The sequence below is a fragment of the Biomphalaria glabrata genome, chromosome 3, assembly GCF_947242115.1.
Source record: "Biomphalaria glabrata chromosome 3, xgBioGlab47.1, whole genome shotgun sequence".
In the NCBI taxonomy this organism is placed as follows: Eukaryota; Metazoa; Mollusca; class Gastropoda; family Planorbidae; genus Biomphalaria; species Biomphalaria glabrata.
This window is the reverse complement of record NC_074713.1, coordinates 44,225,609-44,246,980: the sequence shown is the minus strand read 5'-3', so window position 1 is coordinate 44,246,980 and position 21,372 is coordinate 44,225,609. Positions and strand designations below refer to the sequence as shown.

Below are 21,372 nucleotides of genomic sequence, written 5' to 3'. Positions count from 1 at the left end.
CTCAGGAGCGCCCTAAAAATCCCCAAATTCAAAATCCCAGTCTTCACCGAGATTCGAACCTGAAACACTCCAGTTCGGAAGCCAAGAGCAGTGGAGATGGGGGGGGGGTGTAGGGGAGTCTAAAAAAATGAAAAATTGTAAAAACTAGCAAACAAACAAAAAAACACAACCAAAAAAAAAAAGGAGATAATTTAAGTAATTTAGAGAACTAGAAGTATAGGAGAGGAAAGCACACGAGGTAACACATTGTCGAGATACTGACTCAAGATTTTAAAAGATGAATAAAAACCTCAATGCAGAGTCCGATGATAAAGAAAAGTGATGTCTTTTAGACTCTGCTGTGACCTACATATTTTGCAAGATATAACGCTTAGAAAAACGTTGTCTACTTGGAGACTTATTGAATTAGGTTTTCGCCATCTTCGGAGTTTATCTTTCCTCGAGAATGTTTAATGTATACAATAATTGTTTCTATTTTGAACTATTTTATTTGTCTAGGTATTCGTCATTAGTTTACTCACATCATTGGTCTACTCACATCATTGGTGTACTCACATCATTGGTGTACTCACATCATTGGTCTACTCACATCATTGGTCTACTCACATCATTGGTGTACTCACATCATTGGTCTACTCACATCATTGGTCTACTCACATCATTGGTCTACTCACATCATTGGTGTACTCACATCATTGGTCTACTCACATCATTGGTCTACTCACATCATTGGTCTACTCACATCATTAGTCTACTCACATCATTGGTCTACTCACATCATTGGTCTACTCACATCATTGGTCTACTCACATCATTGGTCTACTCACATCATTGGTCTACTCACATCATTGGTCTACTCACATCATTGGTGTACTCACATCATTGGTCTACTCACATCATTGGTCTACTCACATCATTGGTCTACTCACATCATTGGTCTACTCACATCATTGGTCTACTCACATCATTGGTCTACTCACATCATTGGTCTACTCACATCATTGGTCTACTCTCATCATTGGTCTACTCACATCATTGGTCTACTCACATCATTGGTCTACTCACATCATTGGTCTACTCACATCATTGGTGTACTCACATCATTGGTCTACTCACATCATTGGTCTACTCACATCATTGGTTTACTCACATCGTAACGTGTTTAAAATTGTACACCCTTTTCTTCCAGTTTTCATTTGGTAATGAACTCACGTCTGCTAACTGTACTTCTGCCTCCCAGGATTCTTTTACTCACGCTTAACATCACCTTCCTCTGTCCACCCCATTCATCTCTAGTGTTAGGTAACTGCACACATTCTGAGTAGCCCCGATCTATCTAGCTGTCGGCAGATGTCGGGGGGAGTTCTTTTAATTAACGCTAACTAGTCGACTTGGCAAGGGCGGAGGGGGGTAACATTGTGTCATACGTTCACCCCCTCTCCCTCCAAACTAACAGCAATTAGCGCTATTGGAATGGGGTACTTACTATCTGGGGCTTGCTGGGTTTTTTTTTTGTCCTCTTGTGTTTTGTTGTTGTTTATTGTCGAAAGGGAGAAAGAGGTTTAGAAAATAATTTGGCATTTTATAGAAGTGGCCGAATTTTCTTTGGCATCAGACAGGATTTAGGCAGTTAGTTCTAGACTTCAACCAGTGGGAGCGGGATTGAGGGGGGTGGAGAGGGGTCATTTCAGATAAGGTTATGCCTGTGTGTGTAGGCTACTGTAGGGTCGGGATGGGGGCAGTCTGGGGGGGGGGGGGTCATGATTTGCTTGGCACGACAGGACGTTTAAAAATAGCGCCCTGACGCGCTCTCCTCTTACGCAACTAGATTCGGGTTTTGTTTGAAGGTAAACTTTGGGTAGAATAAGCCTAAGGCTTGTATCTGCCTGCCTGCTGTATCTGCCTGTATCTCTCTACAGTAAACATCTGGGGGGGGGGGGGGGCGGTTCAAATTGTAAGCAAATTATTTCTTACTTTTCTTTTCAAGATTAATCTTAAAAAAAAAAGAAAGAAAGAGGTAAAAAGTAATTTCCATCTTTTGCGGTTTCGTTTATGATTTATAAATAGATGTTTAGATATGCCGATAGCGTCAACTGAATGGAACATTTACCGTCATCGTCAATAAGACAACATATCGTTTAAGGTCATTTCCGCTTTCATTTTTTATTATAATGTGAACTATACGAACTTAGATTTATGTTTGGGGACAATTCGCTATTGCTAACTATGTGTTTTAGAGATTATAGAGAAGTACTTCACCAATCGTAAACAAACACCCTTTAGTCACGTGCTTCCAAATCTTTTCTATACAATTTACGACCTAATTCGAATCAAATATGAATATCACGTGACGGTAGTTTCGTTGTTTTATTCATGGACATCACGTGACCGTTCGTTTTGTTGAATGTTTTTCAAAGTGCTATATGCCTGAATTTCTACTGAGTGGTACATGGCTGGGTTATATTAAGTGTTACATGGCTGGATTTTTATTAAATGTTAAATGTTCAGATTACATCGAGTTTTACATGTCTGGGTTTATTGCAATACTACAATACTGGGTTTTTATTAAGTGCTACATGTCTGGTTTGAATGGCGCACTACATGTGTGGGCTTTATTGAGCGCTACATGCCTGGGTTTTGTTAAGGGTTACATGTTATGAGTGATAGAGGAACTTTTCTAACAGCTTAACACTTGAGTTTGGTGGCGCTACCACACAGCACGTGACTTGGTATGATACAAGACCTGGTATGACAATCCAACAATGTAATCACTCTATTGACACGTGACATCCTGCAGTCTCCGGAAGTTTAAAAAAAGAACAGATGTGTGGGCAGATGGGAAGTAGAACACACACACACACAGCTACATAGCAGCAAGTTTTAAAGCTCTGAATTCCATGTTTCTAGTTATCTCTACTTCTCCTAGAGTAGCTCCAACCTCTCTCTTTCTCTCTCTCTCTCTCTCTCTCATTCTCTCTCTCTCTCTCTCTGTCTTCCTCCGTCTCTTTTCCTCTGTCCCTCTCTTCTTCAATCTCTTCCCCCCTCTCCAGCTCTCAGTCTATCTCCTCACCTTTCTTTCTCACTCTCTTCCACCTCTCTCTTCATCTCTCCCTCTCCCTATATATCTCCCTCCCTCTCCCTCTCTCTCTATTTCTCTCCCTCTCTATATATTTCTCTTCCTCTCTCTCTATTTCTCTCCCTCTCTCTCTATTTCTCTCCCTCTCTATATATTTATCTCCCTCTCTCTCTCTCTGTCTCTCTCTTTTACTGTCTCTAGTCTTTCTTCTAATCTCCAAGTACTAACTATCTACATGTTAGTCTAATTGAAAATTAAAGAATTATTTGTTGTTTTTTAAACAAACACGTTTATTGTACAACTTTAACGAAATCTCAAGCAAAGATCTAGTTAACAAAAGTAATCCAGCTTTAAATACTCAGCATTGAAAGCACTGCGACTATAAAGATCAATTTTTTAAAAGAAAAGTGTTTTTCTTGACTATAATCAAGGAAATGTAACTCCTTTCAAAGTCTCCACCAAACGTAAATCAGAGGGAAAAAAAAAACTTCTTTCATTTCAATGTGAACTTTGAACTCTGCCCCTTTGGAATAGTTCACATTCCTGGACACATATTCGTAGACTTCACATCCTCCTTTTTTTCTTCAAAAAAAACGGACCCGGGGAAGTGGAGGAGACTGTATGCTAAATAAGATGAAAGCAAAAGTTGTATATTGTCCTTTGTACAAGCTCTAATTACTGCGTCAACAAACAAAATTGTCCAAATTCTATCTTTCACCTTCATCTTAGTGATTTGAATAGGCCAACCAAGTTACAGAACCAAGCTCTTCCATTTTCTTTTTTTCACTTCGCTTGAGGAATGTGCCAAGGGTAGATAATCGAGAGGCGAGCCGTCTGCTGAGGGTACTTCACGTCTTGATCAAGCAGAGTTGTCTACTTCTTCAATTAGACAAATCTCTCTCTGATCACAAGTGGGCCCTGAATGGCGGACACCCCAGTGCTAAAAGACTACGAAATGGAGGCTAGCCAGTCGCTGGCTTTGATTGGATTTAGTTGTTTTTTTTTTTCTTCACAATGAATATTGAAGTCAATCATCGCAAAGTATTTTGTGTAATATGTTCAATTATTGAATTTTAGCTTTAAGACAGTGGTTGCCTCTGTTATAGAAGCTTCTTTTGGATGCAGGAATCTGGACTCGTTAAGAATTCCATGGAGATACTTAGTGATGCAATTGAAGTCTTGGGTCAGTTTTAAGCTCCGGTGCATTGCTAATTACCTTTCACCCGTTTAGAAAACACATGCATACACATTACACACATCTACAAAAAAACCACACGCTCACACACATTTACATAGTCTGTCAAGAAACAGAAACCAGTCAATAGAAACGGAAACAGGAAAACTATAAAATATAATTTAAAACAAAGAACAACAACATTAAAGAACATGAGAAGTGTAATTGTATCAATTAGTTTGGATCACCATGGAATTAAATCTGTAATAGATTCTAACAATAATAAATCTGGGTTATTAGAAATATTTTTACTATTTGCTTTTTGTTTAGCGCAAGTTCATGTTATTGTCTTTCTCAATGCGCAACGATCCTAATGACGTCTGGACCAGTTATAGAAAATAAAAATATTTATACGACTTGAATTCGAAAATAATTTTGCAAAATTTTAACTTGATCCGAGATTTGGTGTGGGAGAAATAACGTGTGCAAACTTTTTACCAGACAGACAGAATGAGTTGATAGAAGCTTTGTGAAAATACAAAAATAAACAATAATAAATGAGATATTTTAATTATAAACAATACACAAGTAGATAAAACACACACAAAAAATGCACATGCTAATACATAAGGGAAAATACCGAGGTGAAAAAAGACTACAATGTAGACAACATGAAAGATGAAATTCCACAAACGTTTTTGCAGACGACAAGAACACAACGTTTTTTAAAAAACAAAGATTATCTAAAGGGGAAGAACTTCCCCCTTAAAACTATATTAAACAAAATAATTAATTCACTGATTGGATAATTTTTGTTTTTTGGATTCATGTTTTGTTATATACAATAAATACTTGTTTAAAGTATCAACTTGATCGGAGATTGCTTAAGGGGACTAAACCCAACAAATGTAGCCATATCTATGAATAACGAAGGATTAATTTACCTTGTTGGTATCATATACTATAATTAATTACAGTAATTTATTGACTAATTGGTAACTTTTTATTTTATTGATTTATGACTTGTCAATGTCAATGATTTTCAACTTGATCCGAGATTGGGTGTGGGTGAAAAAAAGTGTACAAAGTTTTTTACCAGACAGATAGACAGACAGACAGAGTTGATATACGCTTTGTAAAAAGCACATAACTATTTTATCATTTCAATTGAAGCGTGTTCTGCCTCTAAACTGTACTTAAGTGTATCGGGGAGTGCAGCAATTCAATTGGAAAATCAGCTTCGAGACCGCATAGCATAAGTAATTGAATTTGCACTCCTTATTTAGGTCAGCGCAAAAGATGTTGTTATTTTTTTTTAACACAAACGGACAGACAGAAAGACATACACAAAGATGTATTTAAGCAACAAAAAAAAAGATGCAACTAAATAATAATCAAATAAGAAACAGATTAGAATCGACATGGGTTGAAAATGGAACTAAAGATACTTCCGGAAAGTCTTCAAGAATTCAATAGGTTGGTTGTTTTAACTCCTTTTCTCCTAATATACGATGCCAACGTTGATTTGACTCAAATTAAACTAAACTGGTTTTTGGATTTATATGTTATAATTTGTATTGTGTAAAAAGAGCATGCATTCTCCTATAACTCAATACCAACTGTAACATTTCCTGAAAACAAACAAAAAGTTATTGAAGCGTAATCATAACAGGATAGTGAAACACAAATGAGCAAAACGATCGGAATGAGAAAAATAATTACGGAGAGAAAGAGTTAATCATTTTAATCTATTAAATCCCCCCCCCCCCCAACTAAGGTTTCAGAGTTAATGGAATGGCAAAAGGCGGTGGGGGGTGCATCTATGTTGTGTAGCGCCAATCTGTGAACTGAATAGCCATGTACATTGGGACCTTTGTGAAGGCGAATGCTAAGGCAGGTCAAGTAGAGGCTGCACATCTCTTCCTATGCATGCTGTGTGGCAAGCCCGAGTGGTCAGAACGGCCTCACTACTAACCACGAGTTTAAACGTTTTTATCAGGATTTGAACCCTGGGGATCAATGTTTTGGCCACTAAGGAAATTAGCAGAGTTCACTTTTATGTTGTTGTTTTTTTCTGTCTATGTTATAATGACATGATTCATGCGTGATTCATATGAAAGAGAAAAATCTCTTTCCGACATTGTTTATCAAATGTTAGATCTGATATCAAACTAAAAAAACAACCAGACTTTCTAATTTATTTGATCAAATTGATGATCTATGACTTAGAACAAAAAGAAATCAAATCACTACTTTAAATTAACTGCCTTCGTTTTATCTTGCTGATATTGCTGCTTGGCTAAATGAGTTGGGTTGGGGGGGGGGGAAGAATTGTTTCTATAAAAACTTAAAGATCTCATTTCTTGTTCGAGATGGTTCTCAGATTGTTCACACGAAGTGTCAACGCGCCGAGGGCAAGTACAAGCATGTGATTTGATTGGTTGCAAGCTTGGTCAAGATGACATATTTACGTCTGTCTACATAATGTGGACGTATCTTTACATCTTGGTGTTTGTATAGAAGTGTGCCTGTATAGGGGGGGGGGACTGTTTTTTTTTGACAAGATATCCAATATAAACGTATACATTTTAAAATAATGAATGTATTCACTAAAACATTCACTTTGTTGTTCTTTACAAATTTTTTTTTTCTCTTTTTATTTTAGTAATCTTGTGTCTGTTTTCACAGAGAATTACAAAAATTAATGAAGACAATTGAACATAACAATGAGCCTCATTCACTAATCGTAAACAAACAACATTGAGGCACGTGCCTTCTCTATCTCTTCTATACAAATTACGATCTAATTTTATAAACAATGGTTATCACGTGACATTTTTTTTCCTGTTGTTTTATCAATATTATCACGTGACCGTTTGTTTTGGTGAATGAGGTCCATTAATAAACAGAGAATTCGTGTTGATATAAGTAGACATTGAAAATTATCTTTTTTATTACGTCACATCCTTTCACGTACTTCCTCACAAAAACACCCACAACAAATAATGACGCACTATAAACCTATAAGCTCAAATCTATCATTTGTATTACCTGAATTTGTTAATGTACTTAAATGTAACTTTTTTTTAGAACAACTGTAGACTATTTCAAAGAATAAACTGAACTATTTAATATGTCGTAAACGCTGAGCTAGTATCAAATCTATTTCAAAAAGTAAACTGAACCATTTCATATGTCGTAAAAGTTGAGCTAGTACTTCTTTTTTCGTCTGCTCAGAATCTTTTGTCCTATTTGAAAAGCCTCCTTTAGTTCAATTCCAACATAGATTCCCAGATTCCAACCGGTAAAGAATGCATCATAAAACTACCACAATGCATCGCGCTTCTCTTCAACGAGAATGTCCCACAGTGCAGAAGAGTTCCTCTTTTTCAAAGTTAGTTTTTCGTTTGCTCACTTCTATCAATCAACGTCGGCTTCATCCACTTGCTCAAATTAAATGTCACTCTTATTTGTTCCGTTTCTTTGGCCGATGTAATATTACAGAAATAGTTTCAAGAACTTCTCTTACCTCTGTGATAAAGTTGTTTGCAATTATGAATGTAATTTGGGTTTTAAAAAAAATCGTAAATGTTTTAATTTCTTTAAAGATCGTAGAAGCTTAATTATTATGCCAGTTAGGCCAGAGATTTAAAGAATAGCACGTCTGGCATCAAATGCTGTACCAAGTCGTTGTTACTGGTTCTCATGCAAAAACAAGCAAAATCCAAATATATGTATATATATACTTCTTTAAAAGGCAAAGCTTATCTTAGTGGAATAACTTTATATTTACAATCATATATCTCAGTACTGTAATACTTTTCCCCTTTTTTACTATCAAATAAAATTAATTAATTACCATTATTAAATTAACTAATTGCTTAATATTTTATTTGTAATTGATTCAGGATTTCTTAGGAACAATGAATAATTGTGCACAATTTCAATTTGATCCGAGAATGAAAAGACGGAAAAATAGAGTGCTCAAAATGTGTACCAGACAGACAGACAGACAAACAGACAGAGCTGATATAAGCTTTTTAAAAATGTCTGTGTCAGAAGTTTCTTCACTTTGTCTAGCCTCGTCACTATTACTGAATTTAAGTATTTCTAGACGCTTGAGATATTAACATGTTAAAATAAGTCTTCGCTGTAAAATGGTTAATTTAAAACCATTTTGCGCCCCCCCCCCTTTTTTTTTAGCCTGATGAAGACGCAGAAATGTAGGTTTATGGTATGTTATATACAGAGGTTTGAACTCGCGAGGCTTGAGTTGAGTGCTAGTGAAAAAGCAACTACTGACCCATGAACCCTCAGCTAACATAGCATATGGATGGGAGAACGAGTTCTGGCTTGTCAACAAGGCGATTTAGGTTTAACTCTTTTCAACACACTAATTACTCGATGCCATACTTAATCTGCATATATTTTGGGGATTTTTTGTTGTTGTTATACGCGCACATCGTCTGCACCCTACCTAGGGAATAGTTTTGCTTACGCCTTCATTTACACGTTATAAACAGGAAGGCATTTCATCTAACCAACTCGCAGAAGGAGACGCCTTGTTCTTTAAATAATGTCACAAAAATTCAAATTTTGCTCACCAGAATTAAAACAGACAAATTCCAACATCGGAAATTTGTCTCTTTATCTCCCCCTTATGCTGTAGCGGCGGCTGTTTGAACTGTGACATTTGCAATTGGACGAGAAAATAAAAAAAAGCAAAATTATATGATGGATAGCTACACAAGTTTTAAATTGGATGTCATCTTTCATCTCCATCGAACGCCCTACGCAACGACTCTCTTTCCTTTTCCCGCGCTCTCTTCCCTACAAGAATGTCCGATTCCCTACTGGCAGAATCATTTTTACATTTTTCAACACATTTCATTTCTGCTTTCCCCACCCCGAACGTCCCCTTTCTCCACTTTGTATAGCCACTAACACTCACAGATGTGCATCCATCATAGATCTTGTCTTACACAACTCTAGGGAATTTTTAGGGTTTTATTTTTTTCACATCTTGTTTTTTTTTTAATCTCTTTATCTCATGTTATTAACAATATTAGCTAGGTTTTTTTTGTATGTCTCGGTGTCTCAGTTTATTCTGGTTTATTTGTTTGTTTATTTGTTTATGTCTTTGTTCTCACTCGTATTATTATTAGTAATATGTGTGTGTTTGATTGAGTGGAACAGCGTAATATGTAAACACAATGTAATATGTGAACACAATGTAATATGTGAACACAATGTAATATGTGAACACTATGTAATATGTGAACACAACATAATATGTGAACACAACATAATATGTGAACACAACATAATATGTGAACACTATGTAATATGGATAGCCACCTTGTCGTATGAGGAAGTGCGGAAGAGAGAAGGTGCGGTGGCTGAGTGGTAAAGCGCTTGGTTTACGTGGAGGGTGCCGGGTTCAAATCCTGGTGAAGACCTGGATTTTTAATTTCGGGATCTTTAGGGCGCCTCTGAGCTCATCCAGCTCTAATGGGTACCTGACATTTTTTGGTAAAAAGTAAAGTGCTGGCCACACGACACCCTCGTTAACCGTGTGCCAGAGATGATCTTCACATTATTTACCCTATGGTCTATGAGGGGAACTTTTTTTTTTTTTACTTTACCTGGCCGTAAGGTCCCGGATTGGACCATTTTTGGGATAGGTGGGCTAGGATGTAATCATATTTAATTTCGATGAAGCTTGTGAACTATTTTAGATAATTGAACGCATGCAAATGTTTTAATAGTAATGCGCAGGGGCGTAACGACGCAATCAGAAAAGTGGGACAGTAGCTTCACATCATGATTCTATTTCTTGAACGAGTCTGCAAAAATTTTTTATTCATGACTTTATCGGCTTCTTTAATATTATTAAACACATTAGATGATTGTATTTTAAATCGATATCAAATGAAACTAATCAACTAGAATCAGACACTTACGTTGCCCCTTGGTACATCATTTTTATTTTGTTGTCCAAGATGCCAGATATTTATCTCAATGTATTGGGGGACCCTAAAATTAATGTGTCCTTCCCCACCAGCCACTAGCAGCCCATCCAGCTGTATGTTGACGTACAATTATTCTCTTTGTGTATTGGTTGGAATGGCTTGCTTCGGATACATCTAACCAGGGGTTGTGTATATAACCAGGGGTCGTATATCTAACCAGGGGTCTTGGGATCCCTTCGCCATCAAATAGCAGGGCTAATGGGGAAGAGACTGCTGTAAGACTCGTTGTGACATTTGGGCGCCCCGTTTTGGTGTTGTGTTTATTTATTGTCTGTATTTGTTCTTGTCTTCTTGTGTAATGGGATGGAGAGATAGAGAGAGAAAGTTTGAGTATGTGAGAGAGAGAGTGTGTGTAAGAGAGAGAGAGAACTTGTGTGTGTGAGAGAGTGTCTGTGTTAGAGGGATAAAATGTGTGTGTTTTAGAGAGAGAGAAATAGTGTGTGTGTGTGTGAGAGAGAGCGAAATTGTGTGTGTGTGTGAGAGAGAGAGAGAGAGAGAGAAAGTGCGTACATGTGTGAGAGAGATTGAAAAAAGAATAGAAAGTTATGGAGAAAAGCTTCAAATGAAGGTTTAAAACATATATTCTGAATTTAAGGGGCCTGGTGGTTGACTGATGAAGGGCCTGGTGGTTGACTGATGAAGGACCTGGTGGTTGACTGATGAAGGACCTGGTGGTTGACTGATGAAGGGCCTGGTGGTTGACTGATGAAGGACCTGGTGGTTGACTGATGAAGGGCCTGGTGGTTGACTGATGAAGGGCCTGGTGGTTGACTGATGAAGGGCCTGGTGGTTGACTGATGAAGGGCCTGGTGGTTGACTGATGAAGGACCTGGTGGTTGATTGATGAAGGGCCTGGTGGTTGACTGATGAAGGGCCTGGTGGCTGACTGATGAAGGGCCTGGTGGTTGACTGATGAAGGGCCTGGTGGTTGACTGATGAAGCCCTCGACTTCCGAACGAGGTGTCCCGATCAAGAGTGGGATTTTAAACTCCTGGAATTTTAGGTCGCCCCTGATGATGTAAAAGGGCGGGGGGGGGGGGACGTCGACCTTAGAAACAGATAAGCTGTACATCCCCTGAATAGACAGGGGTTATCGGAGCCTTATAATGTGCGCAGTAAATCTGAAGAAATGTTAAGCATTTACAATCTTCACAAAGATATTTCAGTTGTTGAACACAGTACATAGGTACCAACTTTAGAGACTGTATACTTATCTATCTTTTATACTTGTAGTCTATCTTTTATACCTGTAGTCTATCTCCTAATAACCAGCTGATTTTTTTTCTTTGTGTTGAAAAGAAACAAAAATGTCTACATGATTGGAAGATTGTATTTTTGTTTTAAATGACTAGAAATTAAAAAAAAAACACAATCTTTTGCCATAATACAACTTTTTTTTAGGCTCAACAAAATTTTAATTGTTTTTTTTTCAATAATTAAAAAAAAGGGGAAATAATCAAACAAATATAAAACACATTCATCGGAATAAACACTAATAACACTATGATCCTTTCTGATTCTCTACAGGCTTTTCAACACACAAAAGGTCAAAATAATGGACAACGGTCAAAAACTTCGAATGGTCAACATCACAGGTGCAGACAATGGAGTCTATTCCTGCCGTGCAGAAAATGTGGCCGGTGCGGTGGACAGTACGGATAACTTTGTGCTCAACGTTGCAGGTAAGAAACCTTTCAGCTGCTCACTTTAAGCTTCACAACATCAAAACAATACGTAGCTAGGGGTGGTCTCCATGGGCGGCCCGCCCTTCAGAATAAAGGTCTGTTAAGAAAATCTCTTAATAAACGTTGATCTTGCTTGCAAAATGATTGTGGAAAAGTATGTGATAAAACAGTTAATATTAATTGAATATCTGAATGTATAGCTCTATAGTCTGTAACAAAACTAAAATATTGTAATAACTTAAGTGAGGCAACTCAACGAGACATAGACGTTTATTTACAAGACATCACAGGTACACAAAACAACATCTATTTTAGGCACAATCTCTCCATATTGGCTCTCGACTTGGGCGGAAATCGTTCTCCTCTTCTGATGTTGACATCCATTTAGGTCTAGTCTATCACAATGCGCACGTCTGTACTACCTGGATGGCGGTGCGCATGGCAGAGTTATAACAATATGTTAAATACAAGTGTTTTCATATCATTTTGTCATTAAACGGAACTCGTCTGAAACATTTTGATGTTTAATATGAACGATAGAAAGAGATTGTTTTTAAAAATTCAAAACTCAAAAAGTTTATTAGGAAAAACAAAAAAAGCAACGAAAAAAATAAAAAAAGGTTTTATCTTGAAAATTATAAGCTGAACTTTTTCTTCCTCAAAATGGTGAAATGCGTTTGATCTCTAGAGGTCTGTGGAGTCAAAACCTAATTGTCTCAAATGTTAGATAATTACGTGATTTGTCTTTGTCGTGTTTTTTTTTGTTTTGTTTTTTTTTACTTTTAATCTTTTTTTTTAATCAGTTTTCTAAATGTAGAACATAAAAAAGTATTAAGAAAAAAAGTAGCTCTTATTGTTTTTTTTTGTTTTTTTTTTAAAGATAAAAATTGATTTTAGCAGACGAGAGAAACTTAACTTCCCAATGTTTGTATGAAATATCCTTTGATGTCAACTTTTTGTTTCCTTGATACTGATGACATTTTGTTGACCATGACTTCAAATGTCAACGTTAATATCAGTCCGTCTAGACGTTTAATTAAAGTCTTGATTTCACACCATCTTGGCTATACCCGGGCACATTAAAGTTTATCAATGATAGGTTATATATATTTATGATGGCTTAAATATAACATAGGTTCTGGATGTAATAGCTTAATAGCTATAGATGGCCTAGACCAGCGGTTCTCAACCTCTTATGCTCGGCGACCCCCTACAAACAATCCACAACTCTGCCGCGACCCCCCCCCACACACACACATACAGCAATAAAAGAATAGACAATAACAATCCATATTTTCGATGGTCTTTGGTGACCCCTGGCTAATCGTCAATCGACCCCCAAGGGGGTCGCGACCCACATGTTGAGAACCCCTGGCCTAAACCAAACATCGTTCCATTGAAATCTCTCCAGCGATTTTCTTCTTTTTTATGTCTTGTTTGTTTCTATGTTTTCTGTAGTTTAAAACAGATCAATCATAGAATCATGGAAAATAGTACTATAGAAATGTTTGCCTTTTTTTCTATCGTTTCTTGCTGAGTCTTTCTTTCCTTCGAATCGAAAATCAAATGTCTGTCTTTTGCCGAAACACTTCGAAATGCACCACGGACCTTTTCGAACCCCTTGTAGCACTTATAAGAATCAGCATTGTGTGTAGCTACAAAAAGCCATGACCTCAATAAGAAAAACAGGCGACTCTCTTGATCTGGGCTTCCTTTTCTGACCATATCAATACTGAACATTTAATAAAGAGCTGGAGACCAAATTTAAGACATAGAAATGAGTTTAACTGTTGATTTTCTTCAATTGTTTTTTGCTGTGGAAACATACGAAACCTATAATATGGATTTTCGCTTAATTCCGTTACAAAATCTCCTCTGATATCTGTAAACACACAGACAACACACACATTAATAACAAGCATCTTTTTGACACACACTCACACACCAAAAACACACACAAAGATACACGCACCAGAATAGCACACACGCACCAAAACACATTTTAAGTGAAACGCACACCCACCAATACACGCACCAAAACATACACAAAGATATATGCACCAAGACACACGCACGCCCTAGACACACACGCACCAAGACACACACAAAGATACACGCACAAAGACACATACACACGCACCAAGACGCACACACGCACCAAGACACACACGCACCAAGACACACACCAAGGTACACATGCAACAGCCACTAAATGATTGAGATTCTGTTCACAGCTTAGTCTCAGCTGTCTACGTGTGGAGTGACCGTCTCACTCAAATAATTAGTCACCCAGTATTCCAAGGGAAGCAAATCGAATCGCTAAGAAAGATGTAATGCCGAAACTTCCGGGAAATTAGCTCCCCTTTCCAGAATCCCGGACATTTCAATGCGCGTCCATCGAGGCAGAAATTATGGGTCATTATGGAGCTGATTTCTGACAATGTTTTGTTTTTCTTTTAGAGACTTTTTTTGCTCCCTCTTATATTTCCAAACCCTCACTCCTCCTCTTCCATTCCTTCTACTCTATTTCATCTCTTTTTGAACGCCTCTCTACTCATCTTCCTTTCTTGAATCTTGGCAGTGACGCTCCATAATTGAGTAATTGTGAAAACAAGGGCAGACAACAGTGTCGTATTTTCTAGGCGCATTAAAGTTCTCTCCCTTACCCCCCCCCCATATGTTTGTGTGTTGTGTGACTGTAGTTTTGTACGTCTGTGTGTGAATGCATGCATGCGCTCGCATCTGAGTGTGTGGTGATGAAGAGATGGCCTGGCCAGTATAGAGGGGATTGACGAAGATTGCTTCCCCGTGTGTGCGTGCGTGTGTCGTGTGAATGTGTTGCGTGAGTATAGATACAAGTAAATGAACAGGAACGACCATTTCAATGTCCTGAGACGATCAATTCAAATACTGTTTTAGCATTCCCATCCTACTTTAAAACAAAAAAAAAAAAACACGCTTAGTGTTTGGGGTTAAATCACATTTCCAAGTGTGACCAAATTCGATGAGTCTTGAAATGAGGTTAACATGAAACACGTAGAGGAATAGGAACGCAAAATTGAGGTCACGCTCAGCGTAGGAAAGATGCACGCAACGCTACTGCGGTCGGCAGGTTGTAGTAAAAAACTGCTCTTGAAAATATAAGCGCTTAAATTGAATGTACACTGTTGGCTAACAAATAAGCTCTTCATCAGAGATTTACGCAGACATGATGGTAAAAGAATGGGGAAGGGTTTGGTTAAAAGTTATATGTGTTTGGACGCGTATGTGTATTTGTGTGTTTGTGAAGTAGTGAAATACAATGGTCTCAGTGTTTAAGGTCCTGATGGGTAAGGTCAAATGGATTGCTGGGCTCTCTCTTTTGATTTGATGCAAAATATCGACAGCACGTGGAGTTTGAAGGGGAACATGTGACTCAGGCCAAGTTTCTTTGCTATACTTTAGCCCCCCCCCCCACACACACACACTTGCTGACTGGTCGTGCGGAATGAGCGCTGGAATGTCATTCGTTCGTCTCAATGGTCCCCGCCTGTTGCCACCCCCCACCCCCGTCGTCCTGCGGGAGGTTTGGACTAGGACTTAGGATTAGTTTCAACTCTGAAACAACATCCGAAACATGAAGATATTGTGACAACTTTTCAAATAATATTCGTTCGCACTTTTATATTAAGATTAATAAACTTTATTAAAAGCCATGCACCCTGTTCCGCACACAACATTGCAGCACCCCGCGCCGCCACTGCTTTGCTGCATACGGAATTACAATGCCACTTTAGCTTACTTTGATTCGCAAGTATGCTTATGGTGTGCTAAAAGTAACAGTCCTAATGCTTCCCTTGAGCTACAAAGTCTTGACTTCTTCCAATTGAATCTTATCGACCCCCCTAGGGGCTTGTTCTTGGAAGCCATTACCGACTTGGTGTTAACCTGTTTGTGTGTTGACTGTGAAAGCACCGTTAGTTCTGTGTTCAAAGTTTATCGCTTCTTAACATGCTCGCCGAGAGCCGGAGTTAATGTCCCGGATCAGGGCATCGCAGTGTATTAGAGAGAGAGAGAGAGAGAGAGAGAGAGAGAGAGAGAGAGAGTGCAAGAAAGAGAAATAAAAGGCCTCCCCTCATCTCCCACTCCCCTCCAAGCAGCGGTTTGTGCACGGCGCCCCAAGTGTGATCTACTGCTTATCGTCACGACAGCTATTGCTGTGGGTGTGAGGGGAAGGGGCATAGGGGCTCAACCCTGATCTAAGCAGACACCTTGGTATGTAATACTTATAGATAAAAATATATCGCCCCCCCCCCCTCCTCTCACTCCTTTGTCCCCTGCACTCCGCATGGACGTATCGCTATTTAACTTGACATTCTACGTCTCGTCGGACCAGAGTTATATTCAATGGATATACTCATTTAGTGTTACATAGACGTATACATGCACTTACACAATGACTGTATTCTTATGGCTATACCTGTGATGGTACCGACTACTGTGTAGCACTTCTTATCTTGAGGTTTAAAGAAAACAAAATAGAAAAAAAGTTGGTTGAAGAAAATTGAATAAGATATTTATAAAAAAGGAGGAAGCTTACTAAGAGATGATTTATGAACAGAATTAGCTGAAGATGCTTGACATGGCATACAGGACATTTTATATACTTGACGTGTAGGGTATTATATGATGTATAAGCAGGGTAGGACACAAAGAACACGATATGTTTGACATGCAGGATATACCATCAAGGACATGACATACTGGACGTGCCGCAAAGGGCAAGATATGCTGACCATTCAAGGCATGACTCCAAGGACATGGCACAAGGGACACAATATGCCGGACGATCAGGACATGTCATGCTTACAGGACATGTCGACATGACATATGGACTTGGCATGCATGAATGACAAACAAGACATGACGTACAGGACCTAACACGCAGGACATCATAAGTGGACATGAAACGCAGACGTGACATGTAGGACATAGCGCGAAGGACATGACATGGTAGAAGTGCTGGACACTAATCGCCCGACACTTTTTTGAAAAGAAATCTGTCCGACTCAAGTCTTATATTTTTCCATTCACATCGATGCATTAATCGCGTGCTCTACATAACAAGAAGAAAAGTTATGAAAATAATTGCAAGTATCGATTCTCGAACTAAACTCATTGTTTCTTGAACATCTGAGAATTAGTTACAGGAAATCGATTATTTAATTTTGACTTAATTAGAATAGTAGCAAAAGTCGATACAAAGCCACTACTGTACTTCACCCCTACAGTTCAATTTATGTGGCTTTGAATCTTAAAAGTTGTTTAACTTGATAACAATGGCCGAGGCTCGACTGTAATTGGAAAATTAATTGTTGGAATAGCTCAAAATAAATGTGCAGCTGTAGATGGGAAAATGTTGCTCGTATGTGTGTAAGACATAGGACATATTGAGGACAGACTTGTATGTGTTTGAGACATAGGACATATTGAGGACAGACTTGTATGTGTTTGAGACATAGGACATATTGAGGACAGACTTGTATGTGTTTGAGACATAGGACATATTGAGGACAGACTTGTATGTGTTTGAGACATAGGACATATTGAGGACAGACTTGTATGTGTTTAAGAAATAGGACATATTGAGGACAGACTTGTATGTGTTTAAGACATAGGACATATTGAGGACAGACTTGTATGTGTTTGAGACATAGGACATACTGAGGACAGCATTGTATGTGTTTAAGACATAGGACATATTGAGGACAGACTCGTCAACTCAACTGAACAAAAGGCTGGATTTGACCCGTGTCGACCTGGCCAAGTTTAGTCTGATCTAACTGGCAGTTTTCTAGAATGTATTCCTAGGTCACTTGTGCTCTGGTAGAAAGTTCGATTGATTAGAACGATATTAAAAGGTCAATACAGCCGCGTCCCGGGCAGGGGATGGAATATTGATGAAGGGATTACTGGCTGACTAATGAGATATTTATATAGGTAGGCTAAATGCTGCAATGATGGGCTACTGTGTACTGCATCGAGGAATTTGTTTTTTGGGTGTACTAATGTGGTCGACTACTTTGTACTTTCATTGTATCTTTAACAAATTTAAAGAAACATATAGATAGATGTATTACACGGCAAGATGGTGCAGTGATGGGTAACTGTGTACTGCATAAGGGAGGCTCTAAAGGGGAGGGTGAATTGTTTGGTGTTTGTGTACTGACAAGGAGTGTTCATTATATATTTACAAATATTAGGACAAAATTTCATGTAAACATTTTGATAATATGCCTTATAATGATGTTTGACGTTCAAATGTCACCTCATCCTTTAATGACGTATGGCATTCAAATAATGTTTTTAAGATTTATGTCATTCACCTGTCATGTTTCTATTTAGCAAAATGTTTCCTTGTTTACTTTTGAAGTTTCACACTGGCAGAAGATTCGAACCCTTCCCCTCACCAAACAGACTATTGTTTCTTCATCTGTTTAACATAAAAGTTTACTTCAGTGAACCTTTCCGACCTCGCAATCTATGTGGCAGATGATGTAAAGATCAACTCTTTCTATTTCCGACGGTTAACGAGCAGGGTGTTGTGTGGCCAGCACAACCACCAAGCGCCTTTACTTTCCCCATCCAATGTCAGGTACCCATTAGAGTTTGATGGACTCAGAAGCGTCCTTTAAAACTCACTATTCTAAATCGGTCTTCACACCGAGATTCAAACCCGAGACCTCTCGTTTCTAGCAGTCAAGCACTGTACAACTCAGACTTCATGCCTCTGTTTATATTTCTACATTATATATATATATTTTTTTTACAAAAAAAAAAAAAAATGTAAAATGTATGATGATTCGAGTCATTATCATGTATGCAATTATTGTTTTTACGAGTTGATTACGAGATAATTACGTGTTTCAAAGAAAACAATTTATGTCCATCTCATTAAGGGTTCTGATCAATATGAGATTCTTAAAAAAAATTATAAGCGACTTTTCAAAATGTTAATAGCGAAACAAATAATCAATGGGACGTTTTTAATACTAGTATTGACCTGCTTTGTCAGTGCCGACTTTCACGTCATGAACGCTGGAAAAACAAAAAGTAGAAACATGGCAAGAAGCGGACAATTTTCCATATGAAAACAGAGAGTCTCATTTTATCTCCAATCACTGGCTCAGAAAAATTTCAGGTTTTTGTTGTCTTTTGTATTGTGTGTGTGTGTGTGTGTTTTCATCATTAGCCGAGGCCATAAATTATTTAATATTTGTGATGTGTATTGATGTATTATCATGGGACAAAAAAAGAACTATGTTAATTACTAAGATGAATGTCTCGTGCTTCTTTTTCATATTTCGTTTTCCGCTTTTTTTGTGTGTGTATTCTGGGATTGCGCTTAGCGGAAGTGACGTGAATAAAGTATAAGCACTCACTGAACACATGCGTGCATTGATTTCCAAGAGAGAGGCTCCAGCTTATATTATTCACTGGCGCCATTCTTATTTCTGCCGCCCTTGACAAGCTAAACTTAGGCTTGTTATTATTATTAATAATCTTTATTTTACGAGTGAATTATTTTTTTAAAATAAGTTCGTGGTACATTGTTTTCGAGGGCATCTTATGTCAGTAATTAAACTTCTCTCTTATATTATTATAATTATTAAAAGAAAAAGGCGAATGGTTATCTGTCTTACTTAGAACGGCGCAAGTATTTGATATAACAATCCCTGAGCTTATTATTTATGAGCGTGAAACGACAGCCTCATTCTCTACAAAAAAAAATGCATAAAATGCATGGAAACATACTCTTTACAGTCAATGTGTTGTCTGGGGAGGTGACAGCAGGCCTAAATAGTTGCCTGCGATGAACCCTGGTTTTCATGTCAACACTTTAAATCTCAACGCGGACACGCCCGTAAAAACATAATAAACGTACGTATACGTAATCCTTCCGGACCAAGTAAAACAGAGGACCTTCGTCAGCTTTACACGGTCCGGCAGGGTTACATATACGCATGTTCATTGTATTATACAGTCTTTCACCTCATGCAGTAGTAAATCTTTGTTTTTGAGCATGTAAAGGGAGATAACATTATTCTAGGTTACTTCCCTTTCCCACACACTTATAAGGTTGGGACGTTTTATTAGACGTGACCTCCCAGCCTAAACCTCCCACAGGACCGTCTGCAGGGGGATCGAAGTGAGAGAAAGCGTCATAGAAGACCTAAACACTGATCTGCCATTTCTCAACCTGCAGGTAATGGAGACAATATCTCGTTGCTTCGTCATAAGTCTGTACGACTGTTGGATCTTCACTGTCAACAGGTTGCGACGTCGCAGGTTCAAACCTTCAATAAGTAATGGTCTCAATAGAAGTGTTTAGGGCTCCAAATCTTAACCTTCGCGTTGACAGTCCGAAGCGCAGACCACACGATCAGGGAGGCATTTTTTGTTCCGGCTGGGGATCGCTACTGCAAGACGAATATATTTTTAGTAGACACCTCTTCTGGACAGTCTCAAGCCAATATGATGCTTCATAGATCTAGATATCATCGTGAAGCCCATCAGCTGTTGACAAGAACTGTCTCTTCGTCTTCTCTGGTCACTTTTTCATTATCCTCTCTGTACCATGCAGACCCAGCGGGCGTCATAAATAAAGATGGTAGAAAAACAAGGGGGAAAAACTCAACCCGAGAAACGAAACAAAGTGGGGGGAGGGGGTGGCAGCAGTTGCGCCCCCCATCCCCAAGGCGTCTATCACTACATCCCTCTGTCCATCATAGAGTTTGCTCTTCTCTGTCAGCAGTTCGTATGTCTTTGAGAACAAATCAAGTTTTATTTCTGCTCCCCCGTCCCCGCCAACACACACACTTTTTATTTCTGGCGCTGGACATAGTTAAATGAATATGTCTGAAACGAAATAGCTTGACCTCCATCTGTCCATCACTCCACCCGTCTGACTATCCTTCCACCCGTCTGACTATCCTTCCGAGGATGTAGTGAAGAGTTCATTATTTATCTCCTCTTCCCCCCCCCCGTCCAGCCTCGCTGACTAGATCTATATAAGTCCAGGGATAGTCAGTGCATGACCAGCCCTTCGCCTCCCTGAGAACATTCAGGAAGCTATACGATTCGACACGCTTAGATGGCGACGGGATATACAGTGTACTGGGTCGTCTCTGGGCAGACGCTCAGGGGGAGAACAGACATGGGGTAGGGTAATAGTTCCTTCCCCTTCCTAAAGAATGTTTCATGAAAATAACAACAAACTTATGTAAAGCACGTGCAACCTATTATGAAAAGTTAAATAAAAATTCTTAATTTAAAAAAATAAAATTCTAGGGCAATATGCACTATTTATATACGAAAAGCAAAGTAACTATGGACGCCTTCAATAAAAGTACTACTTTTTTTTTA

At 38.4% G+C, this 21,372-nt stretch overlaps 1 protein-coding gene across 2 annotated transcripts in view; it reads left to right on the top strand.

Moving 5' to 3' along the window:
- LOC106066198 (inactive tyrosine-protein kinase 7-like) overlaps nucleotides 1-21,372 on the top strand; it is a 224,050-nt gene that overhangs the window by 164,795 nt on the left and 37,883 nt on the right. For both annotated transcript variants that reach the window (XM_056022222.1, XM_056022223.1), the window contains exon 4: nucleotides 11,810-11,964. In XM_056022222.1, the coding sequence (XP_055878197.1) occupies nucleotides 11,810-11,964 (155 nt within the window). The remainder of the gene's footprint in view (nucleotides 1-11,809; nucleotides 11,965-21,372) is intronic.